This window comes from Pelobates fuscus, chromosome 3, assembly GCF_036172605.1.
Source record: "Pelobates fuscus isolate aPelFus1 chromosome 3, aPelFus1.pri, whole genome shotgun sequence".
In the NCBI taxonomy this organism is placed as follows: domain Eukaryota; kingdom Metazoa; phylum Chordata; class Amphibia; order Anura; family Pelobatidae; genus Pelobates; species Pelobates fuscus.
Window position 1 is genome coordinate 178,543,972 of NC_086319.1, and position 23,696 is coordinate 178,567,667.

The 23,696-nt window shown below is 43.5% G+C and overlaps 1 protein-coding gene across 4 annotated transcripts in view; it reads right to left on the bottom strand.

Moving 5' to 3' along the window:
* ANKS1B (ankyrin repeat and sterile alpha motif domain containing 1B) overlaps positions 1-23,696 on the bottom strand; it is a 188,704-nt gene that overhangs the window by 13,623 nt on the left and 151,385 nt on the right. For 3 of the 4 annotated variants that reach the window (XM_063447781.1, XM_063447780.1, XM_063447783.1), the window contains 3 exons: positions 20,112-20,192; positions 14,793-14,864; positions 2,638-2,724 (listed from right to left, as the gene is read on the bottom strand). In XM_063447781.1, coding sequence (XP_063303851.1) covers positions 2,638-2,724; positions 14,793-14,864; positions 20,112-20,192 — 240 coding nt within the window. The remainder of the gene's footprint in view (positions 1-2,637; positions 2,725-14,792; positions 14,865-20,111; positions 20,193-23,696) is intronic. The other variant, XM_063447782.1, reaches the window with a different exon arrangement.

A 23,696-nucleotide genomic window follows, 5' to 3' on the forward strand; every position in this document is an offset into this window, starting at 1 on the left:
TCAAAATCTTATGATGGGGAGAGCAGGAGAACCCTCCTACAGGTAGTTCATTGCTCCTCAGGATTGGGACGCAAAACTCATTGTCAAGGTATATGTTTAGGAGTTTTATTATTTTTTGTTTGTTTTGTTATTTTGGCAGGGGGAGGTGATATGGTTCTGAATTTTCTTTAAAATAATATAAAAGCACATTTATTGGTGTTTTTTTCTTCTCTGCTGATACATGTATAGCACATGTCTAATTTGACCACTATGCCTAGGTATTGAGATGAGATTCACTTATGAAATTGTCAATTTTAAAAAGGCGGAAATTCTCTGCCTGAAGATGTGGTTTTATCAGAGTCTATACAGATGTTTCAACAGCAATTGGATAAATACTTGCAAAAACATTATATTCAGGGATATAATTTTAATTAGTAAAATAATATGTTCATGATCCAAGGAGATATCTGACTGCCATTCTGAAGGTGTTGCAAAATTCCAAAGTGCTTCACATAATTTTTTTTACCTTCTTTTGGATCAACAGCCAAAACAGATGGGAGAAAGGCTGAACTTGATGGACTCTTTTCAGCTATGTAACTATGTAATTACCAATCAGAGATGCCGGGATAGTCCTTCTTAACAGGAACAATCCGGTCAAACCTGGACATCTGGTAACCCGTTTTCCTGGAACTATAGGCTCCTGCTGTGCCCCCCTCGCTTGCGCACTCCCCTTCCCGCAGTGCTAAAGGGGTTTAAACCTCTTCAGTCACTTACCTGAATCCAGCGCTGAAGTCCCTTGGTGCTGGGTCAGGCTCTGCCCACGCTCCTCCCCTGCCGACATAAGCCGGTTGGGGAGACCTAATGCACATGCACAGCAATGGGCGCACTCGCATTAGGATTTCCCCATAGGAAGTATTATTTAATGCTTTCCTGTGGGGAAAATCTGATGCTGGAGGTCCTCGTGCACAGTGTGAGGACGTCCAGCGTCAGATAACAGACCAAAAGTCCGATTCCGGAAGTAGACAGCCTCTAGAGGAAGAGTTAACCCTCAAAGGTAATTATTGCAGTTTCTCAGAAACTGCAATAATTATCACTGTAGCGTTAAGGGACATGGGACATTGCACCCAGACTACTTCAGTGAGCTGAAGTGGTCTGGGTGACTACAGTGTCCCTTTACCTGTCTATATTGCCCCATAGCCATGCCATAATTTTTTGTAGTACAATGTTTACATCTTCTACGGTGTGTGTATACAGTAAGCACCTGTAGCAGTAATGCCAATTAATGCCTTGTATTTAAACCTGGTTCTGTGTATTAAATCACTATTGTAAACTCTTTATGATTTTTATTTACTTTTTCAATTTTTTCCTAATACAATTCAGGGTTAAAGCTAAAAGACAAGCAGTGATTATGCTAAAATACTCACTTTTTCCCATAAGGACCAGTCACAGTGTAAGCCGCCTAACAATCTGTTAAATAAGGACTCGTTTCCAACATCAGAAAGCAAGTGCAGGTGTGCACGGAACTGCCACCGCTAAAGAAGCAGGCCATTCCATGATGACATATGGTCTACCGAAGGGCCAGATTGTTAAAAGGGGCAAAGGGTAAATGTAGAAACACTAAAGCGTCCCTGTCAATAGCTATAGTGCCCCCCTTGTGTGCCATAAAATAATTAAATAAAGCTTTTTTACTTCCCCTTTTCCTTTTATGATGTCCAATCCAATGCTCCTCATACAGGAGTATTGGGAACCTAAGGCGCATGCACAACGAGCCCCACACACATTCACGTTTCCAATAGGAAAGCACTGTAATCACTAAATTGGTCAGTGTTGCTCAAAGGACCACTATAGTGCCAGGAAAACAAACTCGTTTTCCTGGCACTATAGTGCCCTGAGGGTGCCCCCACCCTCAGGTTCCCACTCCCGCCGGGCTGAAGGGGGTTAAACACTCACCTTTCTCCAGGGCCGGGCTCCCTCGGCGCTGGGGACTCTCCTCCTCCTTCGGTCGTCATCAGCTGAATGCGCATGCGCGGCAAGAGACGCGCACGCATTCAGTCAGTCCATAGGAAAGCATTCGCAATGCTTTCCTATGGACGCTGGTGTCTTCTCACCTTGAAAATCACAGTGAGAAGCGCGGAAGCGCTTCTAGCGGCTGTCAAGGAGACAGCCACTAGAGGCTGGGTTAACCCATATGTAAACATAGCAGTTTCTCTGAAACTGCTATGTTTACAGCAGGCAGGGTTAACCCTAGAGGGACCTGGCACCCAGACCACTTCATTGAGCTGAAGTGGTCTGGGTGCCTATAGTGGTCCTTTTAGCTCCTCCAGTGGCTTAAAACTGCAACACAAACATTGCAGTTTCTAAAAACCTGCAATATTTTAAATTTTATGATTAAAAGTATAGAACCACTGCACCCGACCAACTACATTGAGATTAAGTGGCTTGGGTATTAAGTGGTCTGGGTGACATTAGTGGTCTTTTAAGGTTAATGTGTATAATGTGTTTTGTTGAAAATGTTGACAAGAATGTATATCAAGCCCACCCCATGGGTACTATATTTTACTATGTTATATTACATTATTTCACCTCTGATTCAAGTGAATCAAATCAAGTTCAATTTCAGCAAAATTGACCCAACTTAATACAGTTATATTTTCTTACCTTATTTGCTGCGTCCATAAACTTTACTCCTTTATAAGAAACTGACAGAATAATAGTGGGTACTTTTTTCATTTGCTCTGTTGATTTCTGGAAAAATATACAGAGATTAGAAAAATTGTATAAAGGCAAAACATGCTATACAAATACAGATATATAATCTATCTGCCTGAGCATGAATAGTAGTAGGCAGGATGCATATAACAGCCAAACATTGTATGCATCACTCCCTCTTACTGGCGTGGAGATAACAGCGAGGTAGTTACTAGAGATCTAGAAGGTGGGTAGATAATCTATGCCCCTATGATCTATACCACCAGTAAAATAAATATTTCTTTCCTCTGAATACACCAGAATAAGACATTGCTTCTACCTGCTCTCCGGTTGTAGTAGCGTACTATAGAAAGAACATGGTCTAGATATTTATTAAACCAACAGCGCAAATCGCCTTCACTAATTCACTTAACCACAGGGCTGCCATCAGAAAATTTGGGGCCCCTTACACAGCTCAAGGCCTGGGCCCATTGGAGCTCACCCTCTGAGTCCTCCCACAAGGCCTCAAGTACATGGACAGCGTCCACCTCTGAGTCAGCCCACAAGCATGAGCAAAGTGGATATGATGTGTTTAGTGGATGCAGTTTTGTGTGTATATAATGGATACAGTTTGTGTGTATAGTGGATGCAAGTAAAGAGGATGCAGTGTGTGTGTATATAGGAGTCTTCATCTTTCCCCTCTGGCATGAGGCTGGTCCTCTCCTTCACTCGCAAGCTCGGCATGCAAGAGGACACTGCAGGAGGTGGAACTTTGAGTCTCCTGGGCTCCTTCTTCAATGTAGAAGTCAGAAAGAGCCTGTAAAGCTGTGCTGGCTGTTGCCCTGCTAAACCACAAGAAACTTGCTGAGGACATTTCCTATGCTCTGTTGGGATACAGTCCCAGTCATAATCATACAAGATTCAATAGGTATAGATTTACAGGTTAAACTATATTTCATATGCATGTCAATTTCCTTAACATTCTCTTTAATCTCATTGTGGTTTTTATTTTGCTATAGGCCTCGATTGCAATCCAGTCAATAACGTTTATAAGCTCCTAATGAGCCTTTTATTGTTTCACATTGATTTAATTCCCATCGATCTGGAGCTGATAATATTGTTTTAAATAATACTGATTTTTGAAAATAATAAAAATCTATATATTTAACGTTGAAAATATCACTTAAAGTGATAAAAGTGATTCAGTGACATGTACCTAGGCTTTCATTCTCCATAAATGGCCTTGAAAAGGAGAGCAAAAAGATGTAGGAAAATAGCCTTTTTGACTATTTGCCTGCTAGCAGCACTACTAGGGCAATAAGTAAAGAAAAGCCTATGAAGTGGATCAATATGACTCCCGCATGAGTAGAAAGACTATTTTAAATCATCCTTCATGTCCCCACTCTCCATACTGTGGTTGGAGGCATGTCCACTAGTTATTTGTAACTGACTGGGAGGACGTGGAGGAACAAGGTCCCTCCGTACCCCATCCATGGTCATTGTGGGGGGGTGGACAGATTAGTGCCCACTAAATAAAATAATAAAGCGGGGCTATACAGTGTCCCCTCCATCCCAGTGAGTGGGCGTTATTATTATAATAAAACACTGTGGACCTAGTGTGCCCCAAGCACCCAACAGTGGTGAGTGGGTGCAGGCCATAATAATAATGCAGCAGGGGGACTTAGTATCCCCCCAGCCCCATCCAAGGTCTGTGGGTAGGGGCTATAATGAAAATAAATAATTTTCTCCCTCTCCTCACAACCATACAACAAGACCTCCAGCGATGGTCGCAACGGTACATCACCTGGTTCGGCCGCATCAATGCGGTCAAAATGAACATACTACCAAGGCTGCTGTACCTCTTCGCGACATTGCCTTCGAGGATCCCCCAGACGTTTTTCAACTCAGTAACTACGGCCGTCCGCAGGTTTGTTTGGAATCAAAGACAGACGCACATCCGTAGGTCGATCCTGGAACGACCAAAGACGTCCGGAGGGGTGGGTCTGCCGTCGGTGATCTCATACTACCGAGCCACACATTTACACAGAATAGTGGACTGGCACGCTCGCCCGAGTCCTAAAAGATGGGTAACCATGGAACTAAAACAGACACACGGTACGATCCCTTCAAGGCTCTGGCTTGGTGGCTCCACTTTCTCAGACCTCCACACCAGGAACCCGATGATAGACGCCACCCTTAGAGTTTGGTGCGGACAGCGATATGCTCAACAGCTCACCACCTCCCCAAACCCGCTTACACCCATCACGCACAATCCTGGTTTGGCAGGAGGACTCCACCCGGTTGCCCTTAAAAACTTCCAGAGGACAGATTGGATCTACATGCACCAATGGTGCTCCGGGGGAACGCTCCGAACACTGGGAGATTTGATGCCGGATCGGCAAGCCACCCACCTGGACAAATTCCACTATCACCAAGTTAAGACGTACCATGCCAAACTCCTGGAAAGAGAGCATCTCCAAAGGCAACTCTCAGATTTTGAAAGGCTGTGTACGGACAGACGTCATATAGACCATGGGGTTTCATACCTGTATGCAATGCTCCAGAGGACAGGAGATAACAGCCCATTAGGCTATACGAGCAAATGGGAAAGGGAGACAGGGACACAACTGACGGACCAAGACTGGGACAAAATGTACCTTTTAAGTCATAAATGCTCCATAAGCTCGAAGTTCCAGGAAACCAGCTACAAACTGTTAACACACTGGTATAGAACGCCAGACTCCCTCAGACACATGCACGAGACTAGCACGGGCGAGTGCTGGAGATGCGGCACAATGCTGGGCATTAGCATACACATATGGTGGTCATGTCCCTGTATAACTTCGTACTGGCAGATGATCAATGCAAAGATCAAAGAGATCATCAGGGACGATCTCCCCCTACAACCCTTGCGATGTTATTACATCACACAACTATCCCCACGCAGGCGTACAAAAACTCCCTGACCATTCACATGCTGAATGCAACAAAAGCTCTCATCCCCCTGCATTGGAGAGGCCAGACAATCCCCACTCTTAGGCAATGGATAGATAAAGTCGAGAATATCTATGACATGGAAACGCTGACAGCCTCCCTGCGAGAGCGCTCGGATAAGTGCGCCTTGACCTGGTACCCCTGGAGGCTTTACGTCTCCAGAGGGGTTGCTTGAGACACCCAAGTTCAGGATCAGGCTCAAGAGGGGAAAAAAAACAACTCCGGGAGGTGAGCGATCCCAACCGGGCCCCAGATCCTTACCCCCCCCCCTTCACCCCCCCCCTTTTTTTTTCCTTCTCTCTCTCATCTCTTCCCTTCAACTCAGACACAAGTAAACAACGGGCAGACCGAGCCACGCAGACCAATCCATTATATCATGGAAGACCTTCCACAAGCAAACAGCACACAGACGTTCCCCGGCCCAAGAAGACTGGGCTCCTAGCATGGGGCACTGAGCCCAACACAGACCAGAGATCAGTATTCATAAGTAGCTTCTGACCCCCTCATCACAACTCAGACGGAAAACGAGCGACCACATGACGGACTCATGCCGGTAGGGGCAGGACAACTACATCTACCCACAAGTAGCTACTAAAACCGAAACACAATCTATTGGGGGTGGGGGTTTCGATGCCCAGTGCAATCCCTACAATTGATCAACCTTAAGGGTTAGCAGAATATTTTCCCAAGCAGATGCACGGGCGTCACGAACAGACGTTGAGATAGCCAACACGACAGGGGATTATAGGTCGGGCCCACAGACCCATTCGTACTAAGTGGAACACACATCAGAATAATAATATCACGGATGAAAGGTAGTTACTAGGTTGAAAACCTGTCTCATAGGCAGTCCTAGCAATGGACAGAACGTATTTGCTCATAACATGTACCTTAACTTTTGTTGTACTGTGAACCGTATGCTTACGGAATTCGTGAAAATTTTGTTTTTCTCCCAATAAATTTGATTGACACATATAATGAAAATAAATGGGAGGTCAGTGGGGGCTTTAATAATAATAACCAGGGGGACCTAATGTCCTAAACCCCCACCCATGGGTGGCAACTCTCATTAAATATATATACGGGGGAGTGGACATGCCATTGTCCTCCTCCCCTGAAACTGTCACTCATTCACCCCTGGGGTGGCTAAAGGTTCCTAAGCCACTAGCCACCCTTTACCAAATAAAAGTACCCTATCTACTCCCTTCATCCTAATTATAGTGAGGGCAGGACAACAATTAATCTAATACCTGTAAAAAAAACCTCAACATATACCGTTAGATGCTTTCTTTCTTCCTAAAAGTTCTCAAGCCCAATAAAAAGGTCAAGTAAAAAAAACATAAAGGCCTGGTGCAACCTTGAAAATAAAAATAAAGACCAGATAAAAAAATAAATAAATAGAAAGAAAAGCAGCACCGAATAAATAAGCCATGCTCACCCATTCAGGTCCCAATCTAGACTAAGCCTGCATAACCAATTAATCAAAGTGTTCTGACAGGCAAGTATTACTTACCTCATAACTTATGTGGAAAGCTGCGACAGGAGTGCATGGATTTTTTTCTAGGTCTTTTTGGGGGCAGAATATTTTTTTTTTAAGAAGACAGAAGACATCTAATGGTAAGTATTAATTACATACCTTTTTTCCACAGGTATCAGTAGAATTGTGCTCTCCCCCCCATACAGTTATTTGGGTGGGTAGATAAATTTTATTAGAGCCCCCTGGTGGGGGTGGCATTAGGTCTCTTGTTTATTAATTAAATATCCCCCACTCGCCATCCATGGGCGGGGGCTTAGCAAGGGGACAATAGGTCCTTGCCATTTTTTATTATAATTAGCCCCCACCCACCATCCACGGGCTGGGGCAGTAACTCCCCTCCCCCTCCCCTCACCCCGCTTTATTATTGTAGACCTCATCTGCTGTCAACAGGTGAGAAGTACACTAAGTCCCCCCCCCCACTTTATCATTATTATAGCCCCCACAGATGGGAGATGGAGGGGACATTAGGTCCCCGTGCTTTATTATAATGATAGCCCCTACCTGCTGGCCACAGGTGGGTGAGTGTGGGCAACACTATGTCTTCCTCTACCTTATTATTTTAGTTAGAGCCTCACCATGGGGGCACGAGGAGGGAGGGTGACGATGACAGTGATCTATTCACCATCTGTTTAAATTAAAGCCCCCTCGATTCCCATGGCACTTGAAACCAAAAGCTTCCAATAAGCTTTGTTTTACTTTCTTTCTTAACAACGTTAGTCCTTAAAAAAAAATGATAAATGTGCTTCCAAAGCACACTTATCTGAGGATTTTTCTTGAACAGCTATAATTTCACCTGGCATTAAATGCAGTCAAAATTTGATAAAAAATACTGGCTGAATCCATTCGATAATTTTTGATTGGGATTTGCTGATAGATTGGAATCAAAATCATAGTCCTGCATACAGTGGAGCTTCTAAAAGCTATTTCTACAGGTCAACTTCACACCTATCAGCACAGTTTTTCTTTATTATGTGTGGCCAAATAAAAAGGATGAATTTATTAACTGGCAATAAAGTGCCCAGGGAATTACCCCAGACAAAGCTTAATATTAGTCACATACTCAATATTGTCTGTAACAGAACTTGTCTAAAATGGTAACATTTCCAGCGAGGTACTGACAGCCCTATTTAATTTTTCCATATCAAAGTCAGGCCATTTTAAAACCACCCCAAACATCCTACAATACTATGTCCCCTGTGTGCTGCACTTCAGGAAAGAACTAATGTAATATTCATTGTAGAATCTCCATTAGATCTTTAATGTGATCTACGCTTGGGGGCCTGTTCTTAACGATTTAACTGGCCATGTATGAAAATGGTGATAATCACACCATAAGATAAAAAAAGGGGGGCAACATTGCTGCTCCATATTGTAAATGGGACCAAGTCTTTAATACTCAAGGACTAATCAAGTTCATTTGTCTGAATTAATCTTTTGAAAAAGTAAAAAAGAAGAACGCTCTAGGGATCTGTACTATGGGAAGAAATGAAGAGCCTCCTGCAATTGTTCAATAAAACAAGAATCGTCTGGCAATGAATGTAGCTTTTATTAAATCTTTGGGCTTGATAAACCCGATGGACATTTATTCGTCAAAGCTGTGAAAAATGAAAGCAATAGTGTGAAACTGTATAACGAAAATCAATTCATTTATAGCATTTTTGATAGACAAGGAATATCAAAGGACCAACGTTTCAACTCCACACTGGAATTGACAGAAGAAGCATTGATTTTTCAACGTAGTGTTCTATTGTGTTCATTTCTCAAAGTCACTAGAGTTCCCAGAATGACCTGCACTTCGATGTGTCTGTAACACTGACATTTACCAAAGTCTTCTGCAGAGCAGAGATATCACTGTGGAATAACTCTGCTATGTGTATTGCAAATGAATCTTTGCGGTTTTACAAGAAGTGCATTATTTTGATTATCTTTAAACACCTGACACTAGGCAGGTTTTTTTTTTTTTTCCAAAGATGAATTCTAATCTTTACAAAAATATAGGTTATTACTTGCAGAATTTTCTTTTTTAAATCCAACACATTTAACCCCTTAAGGACACATGGCATGTGTGACATATCATGATTCCCTTTTATTCCAGAAGTTTGGTCCTTAAGGGGTTAAAGGTTGTTACAGTTAAAACCGGTTTGATGGCTCTAGCATTCATCTCCAGCATTTTTGCTCTTTCCCCCCCTATCCAACAACAAGTATTTACACAAATTTATGCTGTCCATCTAACCTGCTACAGTACTTATGGACCTAGGATCATGGCAGGTCCTGTTTACTGTTACACATTAGTAGCCCATGCCAGCAAATGGCCCTGCCAGTGATATTCTGATACTTTGGCAAATACATTGGTTTTCAATGTCAGAGTAAGATCTAATGCTTGGGGCACAGTAAACACGCCCATGACACTCCCATAAACACACCCACAAAATGTCCCCAAAATGCCATGTCACCATGACTAAGCATAAAATGACAAAACATGAAAATCACACAAAATCCATATTTCACAAGAAGGAACCCCCATAGTTTATACATCCCCGGATAGCCTGGATCTGAGCGCCCAACATATCCAAAAAGCACTCAGATCCCACAAACGCAACCGAATCGCCACCAGGGTGAAGTTTTGACCGACTGCTCTCGAGACGCCTGCCCAAAATAGTTCCATAGCTTTAGACTTAGCAGTCGGTCACGTTCAGGAGTTCCAAAATGCACGAAAAGGTGAACGGTTCCCCTGGCTCATTGTCAGCGTTTGTTCGCGGGGTCCATATGAACAAACCTACCAAACAGCGCTCTCCTGGCTTGTCGCGAAAGGAAGCAGGCGTTCGCATAGTTTCACCAGTGTTTGCATTGACCAAGTCCCGTTGCCTGCTTTCGTGCAACAAGATGGCCACAAAGAGAGAGCACTTAATTCTTGTGGTTTCTTTGTACTTAAGTAGCCGGGGGTGGTCGGTGTTCGGTACTTTATAATACCGAATGTGATGAAGGCAGAAATCAGAGTTAAAACGGGTTACCGAAGTAAAGAGGAGAACAGCACCTGGGAAGGCAAAAATAGGAGTTTTGTCACATAGCTCCCTCCGAGTTCCTTTGAGGATGTCCAGTCAAGTGGTGGTTATTTTTCTAGTTCCGTCTGCCGAGATAATCCATCTGCGTTGGCATTCTGCTTCCCTGGTCAATACTGCATTGTGAAGTTATAAGGCTAGAGTGCCAAGCTCCATCGCAACAGCCTGGGGTTATCTCTGGTTACCCTGTTAAGCCAGATCAGGGGTTTGTGGTCAGACATGGAGCACCCATACAAGTTTCTTTAGTGTCCACACCAGGGCTAGACACTCCTTCTCCACAGTGGCATAACTGACTTCCCTAGGTAAAAACTTCCTGCTCAGATGTGCCACTGGGTGCTCCATTCCGTGTACCCCAACCTGGCTTAATACGGCTCCCAGTCCAAACATTAAGGCATCTGTATGAATGAGAAATCTTTTAGTGTGGTCTGGTGCAGCTAATACAGGTGCCTCACTCAGGGCCGCTTTCAGCTTCAGGAAGGCGTCCTCATGCTCTGGGGACCATAAAACCTGCCTGGGTAAATACTTTCTGGTGAGGTCGGTAAGGGGCTTCGCTATAGCGCTGTAGTCCGTTACAAACCTCCGGTAATACCCTGCCTTCCCCCAAAACGGCATTACTTGCTTTTTTGTTTTAGGTTGGGGCCTTTTGGGTTATGGCTTCAATTTAAGCTGGCTCGGGTAACTGTTTTTCGGAGCCCACCCTGTGCCCCTGGTACTAGACCTCTGCCATCCCTACATGACATTTGTCTGGCTTAAGTGTCAGACTGGTGGCTTGAATCTGCTTGAGTACTACCGAGATGTGCTCTAAGTAGGCTTCCCATGTGCGGCTGAAGATAGCAATATCGTCAAGACATGAACATGCAAAGTCCTGGAATCCCTTCAAGAGCCGATCCGCCATCCTCTCTAATATAGTGGGGGTATTATTCGTCCCAAATGGCATAACATTGAACTGGTACAAGCTAAATGGGGTGACGAATGCCGACTTAGGAATAGCGTCAGGCTCCAGGGTGATTTGCAAATACCGTTTGCACAGGTCGATAGTGGTCAAATAATTCCCTCCTGCCATCCGATCTAACAGCTTGTCTACCTGGGGCACGGGGTAAGCGTCGGTAACCGACTGCTCACTGAGCTTGCGGTAGTCGATGCAAAAACTGGTCGTACCATCCCGCTTAGGCACCAAAACTACCAGGGAAGCCCAAGCACTCTGAGAGGGTTCTATGACTCCTAACCCTAGCGTGTCCTGAATCTTCTTGTGCATGCTCTCCTTAACGGCTTTGGGGATGCGATATGGTTGCTGCCAGAAGGGTGTCTGACCTGGGGTCTCAATGCGGTGTACCGCCAGCGTCGTGCACTCTGGTAGGAAGGGAAACATATCGCGAAATTCCCTCAGTAGTTGGGAGGTTTGCTGTCTCTCAGTGGTGCTTAAGTCAGTCCCTAAACTGACCTGCTCTACCCCCACGGGGGCAGTCGGAAGCATATTGGGCAAGAGAAGCCTTCGCTATCCTCAAAGGCAGAAGCGCACACGGCGGACACCTCCTCTGTTCTCTCCAGAAAAGGCTTCAGCATGTTCACATGAAAGGACTTTCTGATCCTTTCATCTGAGCACTTCACCACTATATGGGCAGTGTCGTTGATCCTCTCCGCTACCTTGAAGGGGCCCTGTCAGGCAGCTTGGAGCTCGTCGGTTTTAGTGGGCCTCAGCACTAGCACTTTTTGCCCTGTTTCTAATATGCGGTCCTTAGTCCCCCGGTCGTACCAATGCTTCTGGCGCTGCTAGGCCACGCGCAAGCTCTCTCGGACGGACTCAGTTAGAGCTTGCAGTCGGTCCCGCAGTTCCAGGACACAGGGCATGATAGGGGTCCCTGCTTCTCCCATATCTCCCTCCCTACAAGGTCCAGGGGTCCCCGGACTCTTTGCCCATACAATAATTCAAAGGGGAAGAATCCGGTTGTCTTCTGAGGGACTGCCCTGTATGCGAACAGTAGGTGGTGAAGAAACTTTTCCCAGTTCCGACAGGACTCTGTGAACGTACGCAGCATCTGTTTAAGACTGCCATTGAACCATTCGCAGAGTCCATTCATCTGTGGGTGATAGGGGGAGCTTAAAATGGGCTTTACCCTGCAGCTATGCCAGAGCTGTTGGGTAATGGCCGCCGTAAACTAGGCTTTTCTCCGGTACGCCTCTGTTGTGACTGCATATGGGGCCAACAATATCTCTTTTACCTTCTCATAATTTTGTATCTCCTCGTCAGGTACCGCTCTGTAATCTTCAGCTGCTCGACCGGAAAGCTTGCTGCTGAGGACCGCAGCCCAGTTAGTCTTTTCCAGGCTCTCCAAAGCACACTGACGCTAGTCTTGAAAGTAACTATCAATATCCATCTCACCGTCAGTGAATGCTTTGAAGGCAGCATAGTTCACCTTTCGTGGCTGCCCATATGTAATCCTGGGGAGGCTAGAAAATCCCCTTGCAGCGATCCTGCCCTTGAATCCCGAGCTCTCTGTGCCTCTGCTGCTTGCGCCATGACCTGCATGATGATGTCCTGCGATGGATTGGGCCCCAAAATACGCTCCACCTCACATCCTTTTGGAACTCTGTTTTCTCCAGGTGCTCCATTTCATGTTACTGATTTTGTTGGTCTGTATCAGTTTGGTAAATAACGTGGATTTCTGCTTGTTACTTGTCGCTTTGCCTTGAGTTTCCAGTAAATCTTTTAATGTCATTCGTTTAAGCCGTTCGTATCGCTAAGCCATTCACTTATCCTTCGGTTCGGGACATCCATTCGGGAGCTGAATCCCACCACTTGCCACCAATGTAACGGATTCCAATACTCCAGACTGAGTATATCTGTGAAGAAGCTCCCAAGTTCCAGCGAAATAGTGATATAATAGTGAATAGAGCTCCCAATCCCCCAAACATTAGCCTAGACTTAATGAAAGGGTAAAACGAGCTGCTTAATCCAGGCTCAATGGCCTGCTTTTATACAATACAGGGACACTGTAAACACGCCCATGACACTCCCATAAACACACCCACAATATGTCCCCAAAATGCCATGTCACCATGACTAAGCATAAAATTACAAAACATGAAAAACACACAAAATCCATATTTCCCATGAAGGAACCCCCATAGTTTATACATCCCCGGATAGCCTGGATCTGAGTGCCCAACATATCCAAAAAGCGCCCAGATCCCACGAACGCAGCCAAATCACCACTGGGGTGAAGTTTTGACTGATAAGACGCCTGCCCAAAATAGTTCCATAGTTTTAGAGGTAGCAGTCGGTCACCGTCGGGAGTTCCAAAATGCACAAAAAGGTGAATGGTTCCCCTGGCTCCATGTCAGCGTTTGTTCGCTCGATGACCAAGTCCCACTGCCTGCTTTCCTGCGACAAGATGGCCACCGTTTTCTCCACCACGTGCCGTTTGGTTATACTAACGGCGGCCACACAGAGAGAGCACTTAAATCTTGCGGTTTCTTTGTACTTAATGAGCAAGGGGGGTGGTCCCTTGTAATACCGAATGTGATGAATGCAGAAATCAGAGTTAAAACGGGTTCCCGAACTGAGGAGGAGAATAGCTCCTGGGAATGCAAAATATTGGCAAAAATAGGGGTTTTGTCACAACAGGGATCTGATTTGTAAAAATGACTGCAGAAAAAACACAATATTTACTAAAGTTTGAAAAAGACCTCATTCACAGTTTGATTAATTTAGCATGACCTGAAATTAGCTTTCAGTTTCTAGGGCCCCAAGTACCATCAAAAGCTACAAAGTACAAACATATGTTTCACACAGATCTCCCTTCTACCTGAGAGTGAGCACACACACAGATTTCCTGCTTACAGACATAGAAATGGGCAGCATAGAGATATTTGCCACTTAGAACACTTCCTGCTTACTCCCAGCGTAATAGTTACATGTCAAGCGAGTCCACTATCATTTTCTGATATAAATAATACGGTATTCTCAATGGTACATGTGCCCAACAAATGTTTAACTCCCTGATACAAACTGACTTCACTTGAGAAGACTAGAGATATAGAAATTCTAAATGCATTAATTTGGGGAAATTTTAAAAATATGCAAATAGAGATTTAGTAGACATCTTCAGTGTGTGGATCATAAATAATAAAAGGTGTAATGTATAGGATGTGCTAGTCAAATTATATGTATAACATGATAAAATTGCATTTTGAGAAAGTGTTTCATCAGACAAAAGTACATTTTAAGTAGGAATAGGATTTAATTTATATATATTTTTCTGATTTGTCTACTGATATTTTAAACAGAATAAATAGAATTACTTACCAGAAAGGAACCCTTCTGTATTCTAATTCTAGCTTTAACTGGCATTACCTTACCAACTTTAATTGTTCCAGTTGTGATTTCTATCAAATTTCCCTTGTTCACACAATGTTCAAATAAAAAAAAAGAACCCTGTGAATATTACTGACTGTGCAGCACATTCTAACTCTATTCAATAGCATGCAATAACTACTGGAATCCATTTTTCATTATTATGTTATGGTAAACATACCCTCATTTTTGAACAAGCGTCCTGTGTAGACTCAGTCCCTCTTAATTCTTTTATCAGCATCGAACCTAAATACTGAAATAAACACATTTTCAGAATTTTCCAATGTAAATGTATTAAGGCATCCTACAAACCTTTAAAAAACAACTAAACGGGGTGTATCCACTAAAAAGTGAGGTATTATGATGTAAGAACCAACTTGGAAAATGTAGCGAAGAACTGAATAGATTTAAAACCATAACTAATTTGTCCAACTGATGGACTTTTTCCAATTCGACATTTTTCAAGTCAACGTTCAATTACCTCACTTTTTAGTGGATACACCCCGTTTAGTTATTTAGTTACATTCCATTATATGTACATCAATAACACCACATTTGGCAAGATTTAAATGTGAGAGATATATATAGTCTATTATTCCATGGGTTTTTATAAAGTGTGAATTTGCCTTGTTAAACAGCAGGTTCTCAGGAAGCCATTTAATTTTCCCACCACTCTTGGACATAAATTTACTTTGGAAACAACATTAGGAGGCATGCAGAGGCCGAACAGTAATTATTTGAGTTCCATAGGAGCAAGCCAAAATAGCTTTTTCAACGCATTATGCATTCATCTGGTATTCAAAGAGTTAATTAAGGCAGACACCAATGCTCCTAGTGTTATCTGCTGTCAATTCAGATGTTTGTTTCCCTGGAACTCATGGGAGTTTAAATCACCAAACATCAAATTGCAGTAACTTGAAAACCAAACTGCAGACCTTAGGCTGAAATAGCCAAGCTATGCCTTAAGCTGAGATGCATCGTTTTTTTATATGACCTATTTTAATGTAATATTTTGCAGTTTCAATTTACTATAATTAAGTTATTTGAAAATAAACTACATAGAGTTAATTGTGATACAAGAAGGGCCACGTAACTTGCATCTATCATCAACTGATATCTACTTTACTACAAAGCCAAAACGTCTAGTTTTATTGATGTTCTAAATGGAACTAAGGATACACGACAGGGACATCCATAAAGGAGAGCTTAAAAAGAAAAGAAAGAGAATGTGGCTTTTTGCAATAAGATCAATATGGACATTTTTACATATGTATAAGAACAGTAGCTACGTAGGCTCCATTGTCAGACCATTTCATTCAACACAACTCAAATGTAAATGCACATTCTTAAATAACCAGTCCCATATTTGCCAACAATGATTTAAAAAAAAAAAAAATCCAAGGACTGTTCGTAGATTGATCTCTACACATTAAAAATACTATGGATAATGACGTCAAGAAAACCATTCAGTTTCATTGAGACAGAAAACACTTTAAACAATAATGTCTTAGTATAAATTGCTTTTAATTTAGGCTAGCTCACTGGGAGAAGGTCATATATGTATATACAGATCATGCATCTTGTTACTCATGATACTGCTGCAGGAAGTTTGCATTTTTTTTTAAAAAGAAGGCAACAATATTTGCAGAGTTAGTGCCAAAAAATAAGACCAACTGGAAATCAAAGCTGTATTTTGATTGTCTGTCCTGCGGCTTTTGCCAATCAGAATACATTTGGGATTGAAGTCGGTCACCAAAATACATCAAATGGAAGAAACTAAAATTTCAGGCACACCTGAGGTTTCTTCTAAAAAGCAGTCTTTTTATTTGAAACAAGGAAGTGGAGACAACGTTTCGACTCATCTCTGAGCCTTTATCAAGTCTTGATAAAGATACTTGATAAAGGCCAGGGGCGGACTGACCACTCGGGCAGATCGGTCATGGACCGAGGGCCCGAGGCAGTCAGGGGCCCGGCTGCCTTAACAGTCATACTCTCTCTGGCGGGGGAGTTCAGAGATCTCCCCAGCCAGAGAGGCACAATTAACATGATATGTGTTCCCCCTCACCTACTGAGACCTGGCAGCAATCCTGCTCTTGCCAGGTCTCCTCCATCCTCTCTGCGCGGAGCTCCGTGTGAGGGGAGGAGGCGGAGCCCAGGAGAGGGGAAGTGACATCACTTCCTGCCTCCTCCTCTCCTCTCCTCCTGCAGAATATACTGAGTGAGCAGCCTGTCAGAGTCAGCAGGTATGTAAATCAACCATCTCCACCTCAGCACCCATCTCCTTCAGCCCCATGCCCCCTCCACCCACCTCAGCACCCACTTCTTCTCCCATGCCCCCTCCACCCACCTCAGCACCCACTTCATCTCCCATGCCCCCTCCACCCACCTCAGCAGCCACTTCATCTTTCATGCCCCCTCCACCCACCTCAGCACCCACTTCATCTTCCATGCCCCCTCCACCCACCTCAGCACCCACTTCATCTCCCATGCCCCCTCCACCCACCTCAGTACCCACCTCATCTCCCATGCCCCCTCCACCTCAGCCCCATGCCCCCTCCACCCACCTCATCTCCCATGCCCCTCCACCTCAGCCCCATGCCCCCTCCACCCACCTCAGCACCCACTTCATCTCCCATGCCCCCTCCACCTCAGCCCCATACCCCCTCCACCAACCTCAGCACCCACTTCATCTCCCATGCCCCCTCCACCTCAGCCCCATGCCCCCTCCACCCACCTCAGCACCCACTTCATCTCCCATGCCCCCTCCACCCACCTCAGCACCCACTTCATCTTCCATGCCCCCTCCACCCACCTCAGCACCCACTTCATCTTCCATGCCCCCTCCACCCACCTCAGCACCCACTTCATATCTCATGCCACTCCACCTCAGCCCCATGCCCCCTCCATCCACCTTAGCACCCACTTCATCTCCCATGCCCCCTCCACCCACCTCAGCATCCACTTCATCTCCCATGCCCCCTCCACCCACCTCAGCACCCACTTTATCTCCCATGCCCCCTCCACCTCAGCCCCCATGCCCCCTCCACCCACCTCAGTACCCACCTCATCTTCCATGCCGCCTCCACCTCAGCACCCATCTCCCCCTTAACTCACATCAGTGCCCACTTCATCTCCCATGCCCCCCCTCCACCCACCTCAGCACCCACTTCATCTCCCATGCCCCCTCCACCTCAGCACCCACTTCATCTCCCATGCCCCTCTCCAACTCAGCACCCACCTCCTTTAGCCCCATGCCTCCCTCCACCCACTTCAGCACCCATCTCCTGCTTCACTCACCTCATCTCATCTCCCATGCCCCCCATCTACCCCAGCACCCACTTCATCTCCAATGCCACCCTCCACCTCAGCACCCACCTCAGCCCCATGCCCCGCTCCACCTCAGCACCCATCTCCCTTAGGTCCCACCTGGGCCCCATGCCCACCTCAGCACCCATCTCCCCCATCACCCACCTCAGCCCTAATGCCCCGTTTACCCATCTCAACCCCTATCCATCCCTACACCCATCACAGCCCTCACTGCACCCACTACAGCCCCTATACCTTCCTGCACCCATTATACCACCTATCACTCTTCCATTCTCTACAGGCACTATCTCCCCATGCACCTACTACGGTCCCTATGCCCCATTGCACCTACTAGAGCCCATATCCCCACACGCACACACTGCAGCTACTATCCACACACACAGCCTTAAAGGGACACTCCAGGCACCCAGACCACTTCTGCCCATTGGAGTGGTCTGGTTGCCAACTCCCACTACCCTTAACCCTGCAAGTGTAATTATTGTAGTTTTCATAATCTGCAATATTTACCTTGAAGGGTTAAGTCCTCAGCCACTAGAGGACACTTCCGTGTTCATAGAACACGAAAAGTGTGCTATAACATAGCTGGACGTCCTCACGCTATGTGAGGACCTCCAGCGTTGCTGAAATCCCCATTTGAAAGCATTCAATGCTTTCCTATGGGGAGGTCTAATGTGCGTGCGCGGCATGCGCATTAGGTCTCCCCGGCAGCGTGGGCAGATCCTGACCAGGAGCCGAGGGACATCGACGCTGGATACAGGTAAGTCACTGAAGGGGTTTTAACATGGGATGGGGGGTGGGAGGGAGAGGGGACCTGCAGTGCCAGGAAATCGGTTTGCTTTCTTGGCACTGGAGAGTCCCTTTAATATCTATTATCCATACAAACACACATTACAGCCCTAGTAAACCCCAGACGCCTACTACAGCCCCTACCACACACACTGCAACACAACCAGCTGTCTCAACTCACATACTGCACTGCAAACAGTCTCACTTAAATCACCAGAAGCCTCACTGTATGCACACAATCCCACAAGCAGCATCCCCACACATGGAAAACAACATGCAGCCTCCCTACACAAAGCCTCCCTACAGTTATCACAAGCAGCATTCCTACTATTGCAATACTGCATACAGCCTCCTTACACACTCACACACACACACCATAATTACAACCATCTATATAGCACAAACATATTCTGCAGTGCAGTACAATAGGTAAAAGGCAAAAAAATGTACACAACACACTGAACCCCACAAGTCGCCTACAAACGTTTGCAGGCTACTTGTATGGACTTGTATGACTGAAAACAAATGTGGGGGATGCTGCTTGTGATGTCACCAGCAAACACAGGGGAAAAAAACTTTGCACCAGAAGGGGGCCCTTGGTCTCCTATTGCCCGAGGGCCCTGTGAGTTGTCAGTCTGCCCCTGATAAAGGCTCAGAGAGGAGCAGTAATGTTGTCTCTACTTTCTTGCTTCAAATAAAAAGACTGCCTTTTTGAAGAAACCTCAGGTGTGCCTTGAAATTAATTTTCTTCCATTTTATGTCTTCGTGGATTGGCCCCTCCCTTTCTGGAGAAGCCTGCCGGAAGCATTTGCCTTTTAGTGTATGCATTATACTCTTGTTTTTTTTTTTTTGCAAGTAACCAAAATATACACAAAAAACAATAAAGAAGTAACAGTGAATGTGTGGGGGATAAAATGCAGATTTTCTGCAGTAGTATAAGTAAAAATCGGCATGTATCATAGCTTATACATATTTGGACCTATATAGATATTTTGCTATTGGGAGCTAGTTATACAAACATGTAAATATCATGCGTAGCCCGTTAAAAATAAAATCTTGAAGAAGAATAGCTCATTATATTTTTGAAAACATATGGACAAGGAGCCTAAGGACTGTACTTAGAAATATTGAAAATGCAGTCCTAATATTTAACAATAAGAAAAACTATAGCTTCATGTTCTCTTTAAAGATTGTGTTATTTACTTTAAATATTGACATATATTTAGCATTCAAATAGGGTTGTTTTTTTTTACCAATAATTACAAAAAAAATGACATCTTACACAAAGTCCAAACTTGAGCTGCTTTCGCAAAAAATTATGATTTTTTTAAAATTAATTTTTACCTAAAAAGCAAAACATTGAAGGAAATATAAGTGCACTATATACCTTTATCATCTCAGACCAGGAACACTGGGGGTGGGCAACGGGTTTTAATATGGGTCCATATTTTCCCCCAAATGGCATGCTCTAGACAAAGAAAAACATACTAGACATTTTCTGAAACTAGACAAACAAAGGAATCTGCTTTGTGCCCCGAATTAAGAATTACCCGAGAAAATAAAATAAAGTAAAAAAAACCTTCAAAGCATCATACCCCTGACCATGTTTTACATGCATGTAAAAGGAATTATTATATCATGCTTTCTTAAGATGTTTTACAACCATGCTGATTCACAAAGCAGAGATTAAAGGAACGGCTGCAGTTTTGCTTCCAAAGTAAAAATGATTTTGGTAAATTGAAAGCAAAATGTGATGTCAGTGCATGTTGCATTAAATTTAGGAAGTATGGGAGGGGGCAGTGCTTTAAAGAAAACATTTTATTTCAATGCAAAACAATAACAAAGGAAATGTGTAATTTATTGCTCTGGATTGAAAGCTTCCAACGCGTTTTACAATTTTGCAATCAGCTATAATGAAAAGTATATCTTTGCGATATTTGCTAATAACGCATTACAGGTCTTCCAGAGAAATAAATGCAGTGGGTTTTGGTTGAACCTTCACATTTGCGCTGATCACGCAGTGAAATGTCCAAAATGCAAGAACTTCACCCTTTATTTGGGTTTTATATTTAATCGAAAACGCCTTATCACAAAAGGCATCAAATGACATGGCATTATTGGTGATCTTTATCTGTCAATATGTAAATTGTGACCCAAAGTTATAGAGGTTTTCAACTGACGTCCCATTACTTTCTATGTGTGCCAGAAACAGATAGATTGTTTTCATGCAAGATAGAGTTTGATTATAGCTACATAGTTAAGGCAAACAATATGTTGGCAAATATTATGAACAATGATACATAAATGAGTGAAGAGAACTTACTGAAAAAAAAATGTATCATCTATTTATTTAAAATGATCAGCGTGTCCCCTGGACAATAGCATCTGTCCTACTTACTCATGCTAATCAATCATTATCTCAGCGGTCGGCAAAAATAGAAAATAGCAGGAGCGTCAGTTGTTATTATACTGCAGTATGTGTACTTTTGTGCAATCCTTTTTTCATTCCAGGCATGTAAAAAAGTACAAAGTTGTCAGTTCAAGCAGGGATGCATTAACAGATCACAGGGCTAATTCACAAAACAATGATTTGCAGTGAGTTGTCAACTGACCAGGCAAAAATAATCACAGGCTAAAATAGCGGAGCTATCTTCAGCTTGGCAGTATTTTATTTCCAACCCAAGCTATTTTGGTCTACATTGTAAAAGATGGTTGCCAGTTCACTACAATTCATTGTTCAGTGGATGAACCCTAGTGATTCTCTTCCTAGGATGAGAGTTATGACTATGACCCATTAGAGTGAAGATCTGAAGGGAGTTAGGAAGCATAACAGCAAAGGGGTAGGTAGAGGTATGCCAGAGAAATTAAACTGAAGGGGTACAAAAGAAGTTAGGTTGGGAATAGGGTGATGCACCAGAGTCCTGGGTAGGAGAAGTCTAAAGATATGTGCATAATCTATATATACGACATAGTAAATGTGACATCAGAAACACTTATGAACCATATCTACATTGATTCACATATAGCCTTCCTTTCTAAATGCTCCTTTATTGTTTACAAATTGCTTACATAAACTTAAGGTTTAAACACTGTGATACACATGGTCTCCTAGTTTATGTAAAGGGATTTATTTTATTCTTTTAATTATAAGGAAAAAAATACTAGGTTTCGAAGTAGCCACTTAAAAAAAAATCACCAAAAAACACAAAAAAATAAAACCCAAAGATTTTTTATGCATGTGTATATTTTAAGAATCCCCCCTAGGCCTGAGAAAAAAAAAGTCTTATAGCACAGTGACTGTTCAACTAGGTTAAAATTTAAAGGGACACTGTACCATTTCATCTCATTGAGTTGTTTTTTGTGACTGGAATTTTCTGGCACTGTCCCTCCATTCAGTGTTAAACTATTTTCAAGTAGTTTAACACTAAATAAGGGTCCCTGTTCACCCACAGAACAGCCCCTACTGAATGTATGGCTAAGGCAGACATTACTTTCTTCTATCCATACCATTTTATCCCAGGAATGGGTGCCATGGTAGGCTGAACCAGCAGCACAGAGGGGATTGGCTGCTAAGGACTCTTGTTTAGCATTAAAACATAAAACACAGTTTAACACTGAATGAATGTGCCAGAGGACTCCAGGTACATTAACCACTTGAATGAGATGAAGCCGTTTCAATGCCTATAGTATCCCTTTAACTAAATACATTTCCTTTACTACCACTAGATGCACTTTTTCTCACATATCCATTAAGCTATTTTTGTTATTCCCATCTGCACTGTGGATAATAACACATATGTCTCAACAGTGCAAAGCTATAGGCACAATATAGATCACATTTGTGAGTGTCTGGTGGCATGTAAAAACGTCCACAAATTATATCTTCATACTGGATCATCAAGTTAAAACAATGCAGAATGTGTCCATGGGTCTTAGGAAATGCAGAGTTCTTGATTGTGATTAACCAACAACTGTGTGGTATTTTGAATAATCATACTGACATACTGATTATGCAGAAAAGCCAGAGATGGTACACTACGCAGATATTGTGCTATTATAAAATATATTTATTACTGTCTCTCTCCTAATAGTGGGTGAATTGTAATTATCCATTCTATCACCATCAATTTCTCTTGTTGTCTCTTTAAAACTTTGAAGGTGCCAACAAGAATATGGGGGCACCCTCAAAGACTGACAGTGCAAACAGCTGAGCATTCCCGTAGCTAGTGTTTGGCTGCATCCTGTTTTAAAAAAAAATATTCCTGATCATCATATGAGCTAGGGCATGACTCTAAGAATTGTTTTCCTTGCCAAATAGGCTACCGTAGTGTATGCTCCTCCTTACACTCCTGCTTCCCAGACAGTGCCACCTCTCGTCCAACATAGAGAACCGAGATATAGAGAAGAGGTAGTGGAACTCCAGTCATAGGTGCCAACATAAATAAGCTACAGCCTTCTGTCGCAGCACGAGTACATTGCAGCTCGCAATTACATGCAGAAGGAGAGTGAGAGAAAGCAGAGTAGACTAATAATTGTTGACTGCAGCGCCTGCCTGTCTGCAGCATAATAATTATATTATCATTAATATAAAACAGGGCCAGGGAGGAAAGTGACTTTGCACCAGTAGTCCAAAGGCAGCGAAGGGGTGCGATGTTCAGCCAGCAAACAAATAAAAGTTGCTAAAACAACATTGCATTTGCTAGTGCCATAGCTAACACAATTTTAAACTAATTTAACATCTAATTCTAATCTCAACTGCTATACTGCAAGTCCAAATAGTGTCATTGCCCTCTATGTGTCCCAGGAGGAGAACACAATGAGTCCTTTTATTTCTAATTCTAATCTCCAGTATACTACCAATTCAGACAGTGCCAAAGTCCAGGTGTTATGAACCGTCTCGACTTGACAATGTCCAGGGGGAGATGTGGTGACAAGTCACTATTCATCACGCTAAGTTGAAAGTTACCGGGAA